Source organism: Trichomycterus rosablanca, chromosome 7 (assembly GCF_030014385.1).
Source record: "Trichomycterus rosablanca isolate fTriRos1 chromosome 7, fTriRos1.hap1, whole genome shotgun sequence".
Lineage (NCBI taxonomy): Eukaryota > Metazoa > Chordata > Actinopteri > Siluriformes > Trichomycteridae > Trichomycterus > Trichomycterus rosablanca.
Window position 1 is genome coordinate 19,252,466 of NC_085994.1, and position 18,972 is coordinate 19,271,437.

At 39.1% G+C, this 18,972-nt stretch overlaps 1 protein-coding gene across 1 annotated transcript in view; it reads left to right on the forward strand.

The window, feature by feature from the left end:
* LOC134317757 (fibrinogen C domain-containing protein 1-like) overlaps positions 1-18,175 on the forward strand; it is a 103,656-nt gene extending 85,481 nt beyond the window's left edge. The window contains exons 6-7 of the mRNA XM_062998480.1: positions 8,945-9,124; positions 17,849-18,175. Coding sequence (XP_062854550.1) covers positions 8,945-9,124; positions 17,849-18,111 — 443 coding nt within the window. The 3' untranslated portion in view covers positions 18,112-18,175. The remainder of the gene's footprint in view (positions 1-8,944; positions 9,125-17,848) is intronic.
* The last annotated feature ends 797 nt before the right edge of the window (positions 18,176-18,972 follow it).

Below are 18,972 nucleotides of genomic sequence, written 5' to 3' on the forward strand. Positions count from 1 at the left end.
ATTATTAAAGATTTGGATGCTTGTGATAATAAAGGAGTGGCAGCACTGTGGCACATCATGCAGAGCAAATGGCACACAGGGTTTTATATCTTTCTTTGCTAATTTGAAACTATTTGAATTGAGACTGTGATGCCTTGCTGTTATTGAGTCTTTGCACATACAGGCTTTCATATTGCACATATTTTATGTCATTTTATTTGAGAGGCTTTGTATCTGGTTTCAAAGTTCTTTTATTCTCGTTTAATAATTTGGTCTTTTCACTGAATGGATTTATCTTCAGTCCTGTGAAGGTCATACAGTGGGAGAGGAGCTGCTGTATTTGTGTTCAGCTCAGCTCAGCTCAGCGAGACCTCAAACAGAACGATACAAAGACATCTATCAAAATGTCCTTGGAAAGAATGTATCTGTGGGGAAAAACTGCAGATTTCAATGATTCCTTCAACTGAATGATTGAAATCAGGCACTATTGTTGATTAGTACTTTGGTGTTGAAAATCTGGTGATGTAATTTAGCTTTGTGGTATGGCCTGCTATTTCTTGGTTATGAATGACAACAGCTGGTAACTTTTCAGTGACTGTCCAACTTAGCCTTACAAAGCTTAAATTTAATGCCTAACACACACTTAAAAAGGTGGGACAAAGGCATGTTTAGCACTGTGTAACATGACCTTTTTTATTATTGGGATTATTAGGATTATTGTTTATTAGGATTTTAACGTCATGTCTTACACTTTGGTTACATTCATGACAGAGACAGTAGTTACTCATTACACAGGGTTAATTAGTTCACAAGGTTATATCGAACACAGTCATGGACAATATGTATCTCCAATTCACCTCACTTGCATGTCTTTGGACTGTGGGAGGAAACCGGAGCACCCGGAGGAAACCCATGCAGACACGGGGAGAACATGCAAACTCCACACAGAAAGGACCTGGACCGGCCCATCTGGGGATTGAACCCGGGACCTTCTTGCTGTAAGGCGACAGTGCTACCCACTTAGCAACCGCCCCCTTTCTTATTAATTACAGTGTTTAATTGTTTGGGAAATTAGGATATTTATTGTTGCAATGGTATTTTGCACATTATTGCTTAATATATGTTTTCAAATTTTCCTTATAACAATGCACCACACATGTCTATTAGAAGACAGATTTGGACAGCAGACAGGCAGAAATACAACCCCATTTCAATCACTGCCCTACACAAACTATCATTTTTCTAGTTTTCTTGAAGTTTTAGTATTATGTCTAGTAGGTGGTGAAATGCTGTCATTATTTTACATTTTTTTTTACTGGTTTACCAATTCTCTCACAAACATTAGCACAAAGTGGTGAGCCATGACCCATTTTTGTTTGTGAAGAGTAAGCCTGTGGTGGATTATATACCTTACTATGATTGCCTTAATTGTTATCAATTCAGCTGCTTATTGTTGACTCTGTATCCACTTGCAACTTGTTGTTGCAGGCAACAAACTTATTTACATTTTCATTTTTTGGCATTAGCAGACGCTCTTATCCAGAAATGCTTCCATAGTGAACATTGCTCTACTCTAATTTAAGTAGACGACAGTCCAAGAACACAGATCTGCTGAAACCCTTGTAGAACATTTTTTTGCAAGAAATAAATAAGAGCGTTGGTAAGAATACAAGTCAGCTTAAGTGCTTAGTAAAGAGGTGGGTTTTTAATCGTTTTTGAAGACAGCGAGAGACCCAGATGTTTGGACAGACAGAGGAAGCTAATTCCACCACTTGGGTGCAAGTTCTTCGAGTTCTGGGTGGAGGATCAAGTCGAGCGAGAGTAGTGGCTTGGAGGTTGTGTGGTACAGTGTAGGGTTTTATTAGACCTTGAAGGTAGCTTGGGGCTGGTCCATTTTTGGCTTTGTAGGCGAGCATCAGTGTTGCGTGCTGCTACTGGAAGCCAGTGAAGAGAACACAGCAGTGGGGTGATGTGGCAGTGTTTGGGTTGGTTAAAAATCAGGAGAGCAACTGCATTTTGAATGAGTTGTAAGGGTTTAATAGTGGACATAGGAGCACCAGGAGGGAGTTGCAGTTGTCCAACCATGAGATGATGGAAATGTATTTCTTTTGTCGGGTTGTTAATGGTTCCAGGGAATTACCAAATCACACTTGTTTGTATTGCATTTTTAGACAAAACTTCAAACTAAATAGTCAGCTTATACAAGAAAAAATAGTATCCCTGAGAACTCCTAAAACATGTCTGCTATTAATCATAAACCGTTATTAATTAGAACACAGGTAACATTGTCCATGGTTAAGCAAGATTTGGCTTACAATGGCTTAGATGCTTGCACACAAAAACAGCATCTGCTACAAAATTGGCACCTTAAAGCTTGACACAAGGTTAATGCTGATTACATGTAGTGAGTCAAAGCTGGAGCAGGGCATTCTGTATTGTGTGGTAATCTCTACACTGAGTGGCTCATCTTTGGCAGGCAAAGTAAAGATATAAGACACTGATTAAACAAAGAGGTATTGTGGAGTCGCCTTTGTTCCAGGTTGCTTGGCACCTGGTATTATATTCGCCCACTAACTGTGAGGAGTTTGGCACACAGGAGTTTCTCCCAGTATGTGTGTACATATGTGTGTGGCTTTTTAATAGATACTCTGGTTTCCGTCCTCCTCCAAAAGAAAATTCAACAGGTAGATTGTTGCAAGGTCTAAGCAAATAAGAGAATGGGTGATTGTGACACCCTGTATTGAATTGGTGTTTTGTTCAGGGTTGGTATATGTTTTGCAACCAGTGTTCCAGCATGGCTTCTGACGCTTATCCTTATGAACCTGATAAGAATACTGCCTAGTTAACATTATACAGTTTTTGCCCTGATTTTCAACCGACATTTTCGCCACTAGATGTACTGGTTTAGAAGCAAATCAGCGTTCGCTCGGGGATCAAAACTCGGCTCTCGATTTCAACAACTTGATCCGAGCATGCTAAATATCTGGACCAGTCAAAATCCTGTAGTGTGAGAGGCTTTGCGAGCAGTTTGCGAGTGGCAGCGAGTGCCATGTCGAACTACAGCCAATGAGAACGCAAGATACTGGCTGATGGGAAACCCGGGGGAGGAGATGTAAAAACGTGGGACAGGGGTATAATATGGTTTCTATCAGAATACATCGGCACACACACAAGCTTTACAGTATTTGTGATCTTATCGTCCACGCCAAACCATAATACCGGATTCATTTATTTATTTATTTTTGCTTTTATGCTGCACATCAGCGCTTAAACAACTTTGATCGCTCACTTATTGTTGACGTGCATTGTTGGACGTGGTATCATTAAACCCCTCGTCACTTCTCACGTGTGTTTTCGTGACAAAACATAGTTTGGGAGACCAGACAGACTCATCTGCGATTCCTCTTGATGGTAGATTGTGTAGTGAGTGACCTCCTATCGCTGATCAGTCGTATAGTGTGAAATCCACAACGACTTAAAAGACTCCCGATTGCAAGAGATCCAGTTGTGTAGTGTTATCTGTACAGCGATCTGACAGCTCCAAAAGTCATGTAGTGTAAACTTGACATAAAGCAGGATAGTGAGAATAATAAAGGGGTTCACAATTACATACCTTTCAGCAGCATTAAAATATGCTAGCCCACTACCACTGAGATCTGGTGTTCGAACCTTAGTAATGCAATCAGACGGTTGAGCATCTACACAGGCATGATTGGCTGTGTCTGGGGTGAAGGGAAGAGATGGGGGTGGCTGAACATTCTAGCAATTGGGAGGTACGCTCTTAATGTCGATCCTAACTAAGTCTAGATAAAAATAAGAAGGATTTCTTCAAAAAGAGCATCTGGTGTAAAAACTGTGCCAAATGAGCAGCTGAAAGAAGACATGATGTTTGAGTTCAGGTTCAGAAAGAATCTGTGTAAAAACAAACTTACAGTAATCTTTACGATGTTTTTTGACAGAATTTGAAAGCAGCATTAATTCTCATTACCCCCCCCCCCCCCCCCCCCCCCTCATATCTTTGGCAAAGTGTGACAGTAAGAGAGACAGATCTATGATACTAGTCTTTTAGAAGCTCTACCAGGAACAGTACAGACTCTTCTGCTACACAGATAGAGAAGTGTGATTAAATATTAATGACTAAGCCTTGCTGCAAAGGGAGGAAAGATGAGTAGAGCCAACTGTACCAGATTGCTCCAGTGTCACAGCACAACAAGGGAAAATCTCAGTTCCCCTCGTATTTAAAAATAACGTTTTCATTTATTCACACCCGGTTGTAATGTAGACAGGTGGCACATCAGGGCAAAAGCTTGTGCTGGTGCTGCAGCAGTACTTTCTCAGCTGCCTCCTTGAACTAGTCGTCTCCTCTGCGACTCCTCAGACTCGTTCCCTTCCGTAGTGCCCAAACCCTCCTTTTGGCCATCACATGCAACAGGGAATTAATTCTTCAGAGCCTATGGCCTCCCCTGTTTGTCCTAAGGGAGCCATGTGTTAAGGGGGTGTTTTTTTTTAAGAACTACAAGCCCCACAATGCCCTGCACATATCAATAAATGACCATACTCCTGTCACCTTAATTTCACACACCTGCAACTCATTTCATAACTCCTCAGGACTGCCATAACACTCCCTCACCAGCTCTCATTCCTTGCACACTATTGCACTTTTCCAGAGTGTTCTAACTTGCTCTGAAGAGACTCCATGTTAATACACTGATCAGCCATAACCACAGATCAGATAAAACCACCTCCTTGTTTCTACACTTTTATCAGCGCCACTGACCATATAGAAGCACTTTGTAGTTCTACAATTACTGATTGTAGTCCATCTGTTTCTCTGCATGCTTTGTTTGCCCCCTTCCATGCTGTTCTTCAATGGTCAGGACTCTCCCAGGACCACTACAGAGTAGGTATTATTTGGGTGGTGGATCATTCTCAGCACTGCAGTGACACTGACATGGTGGTGGTGTGTTAGCGTGTGTTATGCTGGTGGATAAGACACAGCAATGCTGATGGAGTTTTTAAACACCTAACTGTCACTGCTGGACTGAGAATAGTCCACCAACCAAAAATATCCAGCCAACAGCGCCCCGTGGGCAGCATCCTGTGCCCACTGATGAAGGTCTAGAAGGTGGACCAACTAGGTAGGAGTGTCTATTAGAGTGGACAGTGAGTGGACATGGTATTTAAAAACTCCAGCAGCACTGCTGTGTCTGATCCACCCATACCAGCACAACACACACTAACATACCACCACCATGTCATTGTCACTGCAGTGCTGAGAATGATCCACCACCTAAATAATACCTGCTCTGTGATGGTCCTGTGGGGGTCCTGACTATTAACAGCATGAAAGGGGGCTAACAAAGTATGTAGAGAAACAGATGGACTACAGTCAGTAATTGTAGAACTTCAAAGTGCTTCTATATGGTAAGTGTTTCTATATGGACAGTGAGTGTAGAAACAAGAAGGTGGTTTTAATGTTATGGCTGATCAGTGTATATATCTTATTTCTATCATTTCCAGGTGGTTTCCTGTTTTTCTAATCCACAGATAGCTTAGCATAATATATATTTTGTTATTCTTAGCTATTTCTGTAGGTTAATTTAATCTTTTACTTTCTGTTAGCTTCATTAGCATTAGCATTTATTGTAGCATTAGCATACGGTTTAGTGTAGTATCTTGTTTCATTTATATTAACATTTTTATATTTACTTTAGTCACAGTAAATGGATAAATCTTGGCCTCTAGTCAATGGTTTTTATGTTTAAAACATATTTCTTGTGTAAACATTCTTGAGTCACCCACACTTGCCTCAACAATTTATAAGACTGCAAATCTAATATGAGCTTCCAGAATGGTAACATTTTAAAAACCACAATTCATGCTGTAGCTATTACGCAGTGTTCCAAAGTTAAAATTCAATATTTACTTACCTCACAGATGAAAGAATTACTCCAAACTGCAATTACACTTGAACACAAGTAAATCGTCACTGCTTACAATATTTTCTCTAGTAAATTAGGAAATGTAAGATTCTGCTGAGATTCATGTACACTGTTATATAATGTATAATTTCCCAGTAGGGTATTTAAGTCTTTTATAAATTGTAATTAATTCCAGTAAGAATCAAGAACGGAGAAGCCATCCTTCAGAATTTCCAAAAGCTAACTATTGGCTTGACTGGTCTAAGTGATTAAATGTAGAACAAGGTTATAGCAACTCAATTTGATATATAGCTGTTAGATCCTAGAAGACAAGGATCAAGGAACAAGGTTAGAAATCCACTGGTCAAAAAAGTAGCCCTTACCCAAGATCTAAAACAAAAGAATTAAAATATACATTTTATGTGTCTGGGGTGGTGCCATCAATAGGTATATACAGTATTTTGTAACTTTAATACATATGCATATGTTTACATGGAAGAGGGCGGCACGGTGGCTAAGTGGGTAGCACTGTCGCCTCGCAGCAAGAAGGTCCTGGGTTTGATCCCCAGGTGGGGTGGTCCGGGTCCTTTCTGTGTGGAGTTTGCATGTTCTCCCCGTGTCCTTGTGGGTTTCCTCCGGGTGCTCCGGTTTCCTCCCACAGTTCAAAGACATGCAAGTGAGGTGAATTGGAGATACAGAATTGCTTATGACTGTGTTTGATAGAACCTTGTGAACTGAAGAACCTTGTGTAACTACCGTCCCTGTCATGAATGTAACCAAAGTGTAAAACATGATGTTAAAATCCTAATAAACAAACAAACAAACATGGAAGAGTATGTGAAAGCCATAATGGAGGAAAGATACAACACACATATTCGTATGGTACACCATCCCATACACATGGTTAAACAGACTAACTTGAAAGGTACAAGCAATCGGTGTGACTAATTACAACAATAATTACAAATAACACTTGGAAATGGTAACAAAATTAAGGACCAGCATAGACTGGCAACCTGACCAGGATGTATTCCTGCCTTGTACACTGAGTTTTCAGGAAGTAGAGGACACTTTTTGACCATGACAAGGATCAAGTGCTTGGTCTTTCAAATAGTACTTAATTATATGTTTCTAAAATCTAGAAAGTGAAATAAAACGTTACAGCTCAAAATCACATGCTACATTTGCAAATGCAAAGAACTACATAGGGTTTCAGTACAGTAAACATACAGGGGTAACAGACAGCTGGTAAGACATTATCAAGCGGTGATCATTTAAAATGGTATTTCAAAAACAAGTGGGACATGTCACCACTGTTCCCAGCATTAAAAACACAACTAGTTGAGTCAGTTACACTTGAGCTTATGTTGCTTTATACAACCACTTCATAGCCCCCAAACAACCCCGGTCCTATTGATTTTTTGCACTGAGCTTGTAAAACACATACACGTCTCCTACCAAGAACATGAACTTCAAACCAAATAGATATCCTATGACCGAAGGTATTTGGACACCTGATCATAAGCTTGTTGCACATTTCAAAAACATATTGCATTAACAGAGTGATTTGTGTGTGATTGTTTAATTATAACAACAGCCACTTTTCTTAAAAGGAATCTCACAAGACAACTGGTGCTCTAAAAACTTCCTGAAGCTTAATATAGATAAAACCGAAATTCTCCTTGTAGGAACTAAGACCACTCTCGCCAAAACCCAATCGTTTACTTTGAACTTTGATAACTTTGTCGTTTCGCCTTCTTCCCAGGTTAAAAGCCTTGGTGTTGTTCTTGACATCTTGTCATCTTTCTTTCAAAGCACACTTCAATAACATTACCCGATCTACCTACTTCCACTTAAGAAATATCAACCGCCTACGCCTGTTCCTCAGTCAAAGAAGTACTGCCATTCTCGTCCATGCGCTGGTAACATCCCAAATTGACCACTGTAATTCAATCCTATTCGGCTTACCTCATAAATCATTACGAAAACTCCAACTAGTCCAAAACTGCACGGATTATCTCTAGGTCACCGTCAACTAAACACATCACTCCAGTTCTCAGAGAGCTTAATTGGCTTCCTGTAAATGATCGCATACACTTCAAGATCTTATTATTCACTTTCAAAGCTCTACATGGTCTAGCACCCTCTTACATCTCCCATTTACTCTAGTCTACAATCCCACTCGCACTCTTAGGTCTTCCTCAGCCTTCCAGCTTTCTATTCCTTCTGTCCGCCTGTTGACTATGGGCGCGAGGGCTTTTAGCATCTCTGCCCCTTCTCTCTGGAACACCCTCCCAATTCATATCCGTACTATCTCTACTTTTAAATCCCAACTTAAAACTCACCTCTTCAAGCTAGCCTACCACTAATCTTTCAAACTTGATTGGTACTACTACCCCAATATTTGTTTAACAGTGATTACATTTGACTGTTTATAGATTGTATTGATTTTATTGTATTTATCTTTATTGATTTTTCTATTAGATTTTAATGGTTTATTGATATCTGTTACTTTCTTGCTTTTGTAAGGTGTCCTTGAGTGTTTTGAAAGGCGGCATAAATAAAATTTATTATTATTATTATTATTTATTATCTGTGGGAATTTGTGTCCATTCAGTTAAAAGAGCATTTGTATGGCTAGACACAGATGTTAGTCAAGAGGGTCTTAAATGATGTGCCAGTTTATTCTGAAGCTGTGGAGCTGTGTTTTTTTAAACCAAACTTTTTTCATGCTTTTATAGACCCTGTTTTGTGCACAGGGGTACAACAATGCTTAAATAGGAAATGACCTTCCCTAAACTGTTGCTGCAAAGTTGGAAGCATATAATCTTTTTATATAATTGATTTATTACCCCTTTTACCAATCAATGTAGCTGAAACATGTATAAAAATGAGAACGGGTGTCCCAATACTTTCTACTGGCATTGGTCCACTTGTCTCCTTATCGTCACAAACAACAGATTTGATGATTTTTAAAGCTGTTCTGTTCACCCACCTTTACTTGTACTTTCTCATGCCAACATGACCTTTCTGTTGTTTTACAGGTCTGAAGCGGATCCACGCTCTGACCATTCAGGCCAACTATGAGCTGAGAATCGACCTGGAGGACTTTGAGAACAGCACTTCCTTTGCTCAGTATGGATCTTTTGGAGTGGGTCTGTTCTCTGTCGACCCTGAGGATGACGGCTACCCATTGAGCATAGCTAACTATTCAGGGACTGCCGGTATGCTATTTTATTTCTTAGTACTTTATGCTGAAAGCTTTAGGATTTGTGTTGTGTGATGTTCCAGATTCATGGTGATAGTTCAGTGATCCACTATGCTGCACTTTTTTCTAAATATAGACATATTTTATACTACAAAGCAAAATGCAGGTTGTTGTAGACAACAAAGGAACTGAAAAGGGTTTACTACAATTTAGGACACATTAATTTACTTGGTTACTTTCAGAGTACTACATTTCATGTCTGTGATGGGTTTAGCCCAACAAACAAACAACACAAATCCAAATCCTGAGACAGAACCAACATATTGATTCACACCTGGGGGCAAATGAGAGCAGATAGTCTACCTTCATTATTTTTAAATTGCTTCAACTACTTTAATTAGAAGTCATTAAGATTTGTTCGTGCAAGGCACTTGGATGGTGCAGCAGTCTTATGCTCTAGCTGACCAGCTTGTATAACCAAGAAATACAGAGGGCACAGCATGTTGTACATGTTGGAGTCTTTTGTAAAATGCACTACTGGCGGGTATAAAGAAGTGGCTTCACATGTATCTAAGTACAACCTCGAATCAGAAAAAGTTGGGCAGTCTCTTACATTTACTTTGACTTTTATTTGATTGCAGACAATATGAACCTGAGATATTTCATGTTTTGTCTGATCAACTTTATTTCATTTATTAATAAACATCCATTCCTGCATTTCAGGCCTGCAACACATTCCAAAAAAAGTTGGGACAGTAAAGCATTTACCACTTTGTAATGTTGCCATTCCTTTTCACCACATTTAAAAGACGTTTTGGCATCGAGGATACCAAGTGATTTAGTGTTTCAGCTTTTATTTTGTCCCATTCTTCCTGCAACAGTACAGGGTTGTCGTTGTCGCATTTTTTGCTGGAAGTCTTGAAGGCAGCATATGTTGCTCTAAGATCTCAATGTACTCTTCTGCATTAATGCTGCCATCACAGAAGTGTAAATTACCTTTGCTGAGGGCACTGACACAGCCCCATACCATGACAGACCCTGGCTTTTGGACTTGTTACTGATAACAGTCTGGTTGATTCATCTGACCACAATACACATTTCCACTGTGTGATGGTCCATCCTAGATGCCTCCTAGCCCAGAGAAGTCGACACCGCTTCTGAACATGATGAACATAAGGCTTCTTTTTTGCACAGTGAAGTTGTAAGTGGTATTTGTGCATGTAACTCTGTATTGTAGTGCTTGACAAAGGTTTGCCAAAGTAATCCCTTGCCCATGTGGTTATATCAGCTATTGTTGAGTGGTGGTTCTTGATACAGTGCCGTCTGAGGGATTGAAGATCACGGGCGTTCAGCTTAAGCATACACCCTTGGCCTTTACGCTATGAAATTCCTCCCGATTCCTTGAATCTAATATTGATATTATGCACTGTAGAGGGAGAAATATGCAACTACCTTCCAATCATTTGTTGACAAACTGGAGATCCTCTGGCCATCTTTGCTCATCAAAGCTCTAAATTGCCCCTGTCCCAACTTTTTTTGGAATGTGTTGCAGGCCTGAAATGCAGGAATGGAGGTATATTAACAAATGAAATAAAGTTGAGCAGACAAAACATGAAATATCTCAGGTTCATCTTGTCTGCAATCAAATAAAAGTCAAAGTAAATGTAAGAAACTCTGCTTTTTTATTTTACTTGCATTTCCTTTATTGTCCCAACTGTTTGTAATTAGGGGTTGTATGTAAGGACTATACAAAAATAGTGGAAATTAAAGTGCTCTCAGTATCTCCTACTGTCATTAATTAGTTCTCTATCTTGATGTGTCCCCATTTCCTCGTCTCTGCCTCTGGCCTCTTCACCAGATCGAGCTTAGTGAACTAACCTTTCCTAATGAGGGAAAGAGAAGCAATAATGAACCATAACAGCACATCTGTGGCATTTCATAAAATCTGACAGGTCATTTATTATGATGGACATAAACAAACACTTGTAGTTACATTCATCATGAACAAAAGGTGGCTTCCTTTCTAATCTAATTAGGAAGCAATAATTTAATATTTTAATTTCTGACTCACAACATTCACACTGCACACAGGTTCATATCAGGTGGTGCTCTGAACACATGAACTTTTCAGTTTGATATTTATCATTGAGAGAACAGCTGGTACAGCCACAGGTTGACTAAACAAATGTGCCATGTGAAGCAAAAGATCTATGTTCTCAAACTTATCATGCTACAACTGAGGTGTTTTTCCCCAAACTTTTGCAATTTTTAACTTTTGAAACTTTTAATTATAATAACAACTGTATCTGCTTGGTAGGGATGTATATGAGTGCCCGTTTTAGAGGCTACCTGCATATAGTAGATTTTTTTAAGTACATAACTTTATATGGCATTCTTCTATAACAGGGGTTTTCAACCTTCTTCCATGTGCCGACCTTGAACTTGCACCTCCCGTCCCACCCCACCCCAAATCAACCCTTGCCCAGAGACCATCGTGAAAGCTCTTGACAAGCTAAAATTATATAATTAACATTGTGCACATCATACATATGATGCAATTTTGCAGATTTAAATATTTCATCTTAACTTAGTTTAACTTGTTTTCTTTTTTAATGTTTGATTAAGAATATAGACCAGGGTCTGTATGATTTGTTTTGCATTGGGCTGCTTCCACATGACTGGCTAAATGAGCAGTTCCTCGCATGTACCACATCCAAGTTGGCTGTGAAGAGCTGTAGGCTACTACCAGGCTAGTACCTTTACTAGCCAACACTCATGACAAGTGTAAAGCCAGCAGCAGATTCTTACAGAAACCTCCAGCATGTCTAGAGCATCATGTTATGCACTCTGTGTTCCTCTACCACTCGTGTCAGAACCAGACATCAGAAGTCTCTATTGCAGTGGCAAGAGATGAATTCTAATCTGCCCTTTCCTCACAGGCCCAAACATCAGAACCACAGCTGAGACTCTGACTTGGGTCTCTGCGGTGGTGGGATAGCATATTAAACTGCTGCATCACTTAAGCACTCAGTTTAAAAATATTGATAATTTATTATCCTATTCTGGAATTGTAATTTATTCTTTGTGTATCTGTTTATGGTTCTGTGCGCAAGCTTAATTATTTGGTTTACTCCCACTGGTAGGTGCATTGGTCCCAAGACATTTGAATGTGTGGCGTACAAACACTCAAATGCATTCAGTGATTGACATGCTGGAATTTCAGAGTCTATTCTGCTGAGATAAATCTTTTGGAAAAAGAATAAACTCATCATATAGTTGTAACCATGTTCATGATCAAATACTTCTTATGCTTTAAAATGTACTGCTTCATCAATTCCAGTCAACACTTAAAATCATTTAAACATTAACATTAAAACCTAAAAATTTGACATCCTGAGAAGTGAAAACAAGTAGTAATAAGCAAAGTCTTAATACTTCATTTAAAGTGCTCTGGTGGTGCAGAGGTACATTACGTTAGCCCACTGCTGCTGGGATCTAGGGTTCAAAGCCCTGAGCAGTTGGGTGTCTACCTACAGACATGATTGGCCATGTGAAATTGGAGAAGGCTGACACACCATGACCCTAACCAGGATAAAGCTATAGTTAATGACATAAAAAGAATCATCCACTAATTTTACCAACTGCTTTATTCTAGACTCCTGAAAACAATGCCTACAATGGCATCTCTCGCCTACACATTTATTTACCATTCTATATTATATCTACCATTATCTAGAAGTAGCCAATCAAACTGTTGGAGTACCTAGAGAGAACTCACTCAGACACAGAGAGAACATGCCAGAATACTCATGGACATTAACCAGATATAAAAGTCAATCCTAGGTCCCCAGGATCAATGTTCCTGTCTGGCTCCATTAGCTGTGCCTCTGTGACTCTGAGTCCTGATAATTTATTTATGTATTTACGTTTAACAAATTCCTTCATGCTGGTCAGAGTCAGGGTGAGTCCTGTGCCATTCATATAATCTAAGTACACATTATTAACTTTTGGACGTGATGCATATTATTTACTGAGAGTTAACAGCATGCCTTCACCGTCCACTACTGAACACATCTTTGAAGAAAACACTGCTGGAATATGATGTTTATGACCTGTTTCTGTGCTTTATCATACACAGACTAAGCATAACATTATGACCACTGACAGGTGAAGTGCATTAATTACACTAATTATCTCTTTATCATGGCACCTGTTAGTGTGTGGGATATATTAGGCAGCAAGTGAACATTTTATCCTCAAAGTTGATGTGTTAGAAGCAGGAAAAATGGGCAAGCATAAGGATTTGAGCGAGTTTGACAATGGCCAAATTGTGATGGCTAGATGACTGGGTCAGAGCATCTCCAAAACTGCAGCTCTTGTGGGGTGTTCCAGTCTGCAGTGGTCAGTATCTGTCAAAAGTGGTCCAAAGAGGGAACAGTAGTAAACTGGCGACAGGGTCATGGGCAGCCGAGGCTCATTGATGCACGTGGGGAGCGAAGACTGGCCCGTGTGGTCCGATTCAACAGACGAGCTACTGTAGCTCACATTGCTGAAGAAGTTAATGCTGGTTTTGATAGAAAGGTGTCAGGATACACAGTGCATTACAGTTTGTTGTGTATGGGGCTACCAACACAATATTAGAAACATGGTCATAATGTTATGCCTGATCGGTGTATACTGTGTCTATATTCATATGCTCTCCTTTGTTCCAGTGATAGATCCAACATGATTCATGTTAATTCACAGAGAATGAAGGCCGTTAGAATACAATAAATTAGTCTGAGCACTGCAGTACTAACTTTCATGAGACAAGCAATCCATCACTGTTAATACCAGCACATTACCACATGGCTCACTGCATTGCCCATGTTTCCTTTCTTTGTCTCTTCTTATCTATTTTCCTATTGATGTCTATTTTTCTTTTTTACCTTATTTCTCTAATTTACTCCTTTTCACTCCTTTTCTTTGCCCAACATTTTATTTAATTTCTTTACATCATTGCTATTTTATATTTTGCTTTCTTAAATGTCTGCACTTTATCCTTCAGCTTTTTAAATCTGTTTTATTCCTTCGTTTCTTTTCCTGCTCTATTCAGTGTTGTTAAAAATCAAACAAAAAAAGAAATGGAACACTTTAGGAAATGGGTCATTTGAAGTGTTGGGTATGGTAGAGGGGAATGAAGAAAGGGGAAAAAATATCAGAAACCTTTCCCTTACCTTGTGCACTCATGTTTTTTCTCTTCCCTTCCCCCTTTTCCCTGGACTCAGCAGTTAACAGTATTTTCTTCTTGTTGCAATTTCCCCCCTTGTATTTTCTTGTATTGTCTTCTATCATCCACACCTTCTCAGCCATTTTACCTAATCTTCTATCATCCACACCTTCTCAACCATTTAATTTCTATCTTTATTTTTTTTCTACTTTTTTCCATTGTTTCCATTGATTGTTTTCTGTTCTTTCTCTCTTCTCCTGTCTCGCCATGACCATTATATTCGTCTTATCTAGTTTCTTCTCAGCTCATCTGTTCTTTTATCTTCATTGTTTTCATCCCTTTTGTTCTCATTGCTAATTACTCCTCATAATTCTTCATCTTTTCTCATGTTTACATGGGTGGCACGGTGGCTCAGTGGGTAGCACTGTCGCCTGACACCAGGAAGGTCCTGGGTTCGATCTTGTCTTTGCTCTACTTTATCTCTTATCATATATATTTAGTCCTATGTATGTATTTATTATGTACTGCTTGTCAAAGGTTTGCTGTAGTAATCCCATTCCCTTGTTGTTACATCAGCTCTCGATGAATATTAATGCAGTGCCTGAGGGATCAGAGATCACGGGTGTTTATCCTAGGCTTGCACTCTTGCCCTTTAAGCACTAAAATTCCTCCAGATTACTTAAATCATTTAATGATACTCTTTCGTGATTTAGGGTTGTAGAATAAACTTACTGGCTGTGTGAATATCATTGGGTTTGGCTGATATGAATGTCTTATCTGTTTGCTGTCTGCTAAACAATGGAAATTAATACAGTTATGAATATTTTTCAATGGTAGCATGTAGTGTGTAAATAATAGAGGTCCCAACACTGACCCCTGTAAAAAACACCAAACTTTACTTTTATAGTTTTTAAGCATTTATTATTTACATGGAACCGTTGGTAGCAATCTGTCAGATTAGATTTAAACCAATGGAGTGTCAGTCCAGATCTATTTTCTAACCTATCTAGTAATATCTTATTACCTACAGTATTAAATGCTGCACTAAGATCTAACAGAACAAGAAAAGAGTCACATCCATTATCAGTAGACATAAATAAATCTTTAACTACCTTAATGAATGCAGTTTTAGTAACATACTTGGGTCTAAATCCTGATTGTAATGTTTCATGAATATTTTCTGTGCACGTAAGAGCATGATTGTTGAATCTTCGAAACTAAAGAAAGAATCAAAATTGGTCTTTTATTAGACAGCACAAATAGGTCAAGATTTGGCTTCTTAATCATGGGTTTAATAACTGCACATTTAAAAGATTTGGGTACATAACCAAGGCTAAGTGATTCATTTATTATACTTAGCAAGGGTTCTATGATGGCAGGGGATAATTATTTGAATAGAAAGGATAATGTAGACATTATAGTTTTGATGATTTAATTAATGGAGTTAGCTCATTGGAAAATTGGATTAAAGTTTCCAGACTGTAGACCATAAAAACAGTGTCTAGTTTAGGGTGATGTGTTGCAATGTGCTCTGCTTTACTGATTAATCAGCCCTGGTTAATTTATATGATTTAAATTTGAATGTAAACCTGTTATGTTTCGTAGTTCTTTTAATCTTCTCACCTTTCCTGTTTCCCCTTTTATGTTTTCCTATTATTTATTACTGAATTGATTTATTGATTTATGTAATCATCCTACTTTTCCTGACCCTTTTCTCTATCTTACCCCTTTAGAACTTGACCTTTCCTATAATCCCAGTCTGTATTTTAACATAGCCTTAATTTTACAACCACAAATCAGAAAAAGTTGGAACAGCATGGAAAATGCAAATAATAAAAAACACAGTGTAAGGGGTCGGCCCACACCGCTGGTCACCAGCAGGGGACCTGGGCGGTGCAGTAAGAGCAAGCTGGGAGCAGCTCTCAGAACTCCATTTCCCAGAAGCCCCAGCACTGATTACTGCTGATCAGACACACCTGCAGGGCTCTGCATAAAAAGCTCACTCAACCCATGAGTCAGTGCTGCACCTTTGTAGGGGGGCAGATGGTATGGTATGTAACAAAAAGATTAAAAGAAAAGAACAAACAAGAAAAAGAAAAAAGAGATAGAAGAAAACATATATACATATATATCAAAGGTTACAAACCCCAGCTGATAGCTTAACTGAGGTCTAAACCCAGAAAGAGAATCTGGGTGAAAAGTGTGAGCTGAACTTAAAGGGTTCAGCTCACTGTCGTTAAGTTTATTAATTTCTGAGAACACAAACATTTTAGCTAAAGGAGTGTTTTCAGCGCCAAGGATAGTTTTTGTGTTGGACTTTATCTGATTACTATCGTCTCCCTTTGTTTGAGCACACCATTTTCAGCGTCTCCTTTGTTCGCCGTTCCGGCATTTTTTACTACCACTTTTTGGAGTGCTTTTTCCACCTGTTTGTCCATGTACCCCGTAGCTTGGTTCAGTAAGTTTCTGGTTGAAATCCAGCTTTAAGCACTCAACAGTAAAAGCACACAAACAGTCTCCACACCTCATACCTTGTTTTCTTTATTATATCAGTTCATCTTCACCCTAAAATAAACAGTGTATTCCATCTCTTTTTTGACATGGTGGTGGTGTGTTAGTGTGTGTTGTGCTGGTATGAGTGTATCAGACACAGCAGTGCTGATGGAGTTTTTAAACACCTCACTGTCACTGCTGGACTGAGAATAGTCCACCAACCAAAAATATCCAGCCAACAGCACCCCATGGGCAGCGTCCTGTGACCACTGATGAAGGTCTAGAAGATGACAAACTCAAAGAGCAGCAATAGATGAGCGATCGTCTCTGACTTTACGTCTACAAGGTGGACCAACTAGGTAGGAGTGTCTAATAGAGTGGACAGTGAGTGGACATGCTACTTAAAAACTCCAGCAGCGCTGCTGTGTCTGATCCATTCATACCAGTACAACACACACTAACACACCACCACCATGTCAGTCACTACAGTGCTGAGAATGATCTCTTGCTCTCTTATACCTTTTTTCTTTCATTCTCTTCTTTTTCTCCATTTTCTGTTTTTGATATTTTAGATCAGATCGCTCACTTCCTAAAAATGTAATTTCCTACCGTATTATAATTTTTTTTCTTGATCATAACCTACTCTTCCTTCATCACATATTGCATTCCAACTGTTTACTTTTCTCTTTTCTTTCTCAATGAAACATTCATGTCTTCATTCTTCAAAGACTTTTAAATCTAATTAATGTTTTATCAGAGTGTATGTACAACAAATTAAAGACCCTATTAAAACTATGTGTGGTTTGACATGATGAATTACACTCAGTATTGGTTTTACAGTTTAATCAGGCTCAGCTAGTAAAAGTATTTAAATTAAATAATAGAATGTAATTAAATGTTGCAGAAATGGGATCGCTTTACTTTTCTGCCCACATTATTTTCTTTTCAAACTCCCTTCTGGCTCATTCTCTCTCTCTCGCTCTCTCTCTCTCGCTCTCTCTGTTCTTATCTCTTGTTTGTTTTTCTCTGATGTTTTAGGTGACTCATTGCTGAAGCACAATGGCATGAAATTCACCACAAAGGACAAGGACAACGACCACTCTGACAACAACTGTGCGTCCTTCTACCACGGAGCCTGGTGGTACCGGAACTGCCACGTGTCCAATCTGAATGGACAGTACCTGCGAGGGCAGCACTCATCCTACGCTGATGGCATTGAATGGTCCTCCTGGACGGGCTGGCAGTACTCGTTGAAATTCACTGAAATGAAGATCAGACCAAAGTGTGAGGAGCACGAGTAAACAGAATGCAGGAGAAACATTTATATTGCAGAAGAAAGGAAATATGGGAATAATGGAGTGTCTTTTTCCTGAGAAAACTGGTGTGACTTACGGTTATTACAAAAAAAAAAAGGAAGACACTGCTGTGGCATGCCTCTATGAGCGGTAGACCAGAACAGAACTATTCTTCATTTTGTCACCATAATGGCACCATAAAGCAAAGAGCACAATTACTGAAAGGCTTTTATCCATGAAGTGGCAATATTGAGGCCCCGTTCATGGAAAGCTTCTTTCATCATGGAATTACTTAGATGAGCCAGAGGGATGAGAAGGTGTAGGATATATAGATTCATCACTGCATTTAAGGAAGGTTTCTGGAGGAGAAAAACAACGATATTTTTAAATAGAAGTGTACTCTGTATACTTTGCTTTTTCAGCATACAGTGCTTTTGCTGTCGTACTCTTGGATAACAAAGCACAGCAGACTAAGCGCATTGCATACTAATGTGCTATTAATAGCACATTTGTTATTCTAATTGTTTATTTCCTGGGTTTTGCTCTATTTAATTTGTAAAACTGTGTACATGACATCTATTCTTTATATACTCAGAAGCCAATTCATAAGGCACACTACCATGTATGTTTACATTTATGTTTCAGGCATTTAGCAGATGCTTTTCTCCAAAGCGACAAACAATTGTGAGCAAATATAGTGCAAGCAATTGAAGTTTACCCTAAGCACTGATGTACACTGCCTACCACTGCCACAGCTCACTGGCTGTATCCAGTTTGTTGCTTAATTACTTAATAGGGTGGCACATTGGCTCAGTGGGTAGCACCGTCGCCTCACAGCAAGAAGGTCCTGGGTTCGATCCTTAGGTG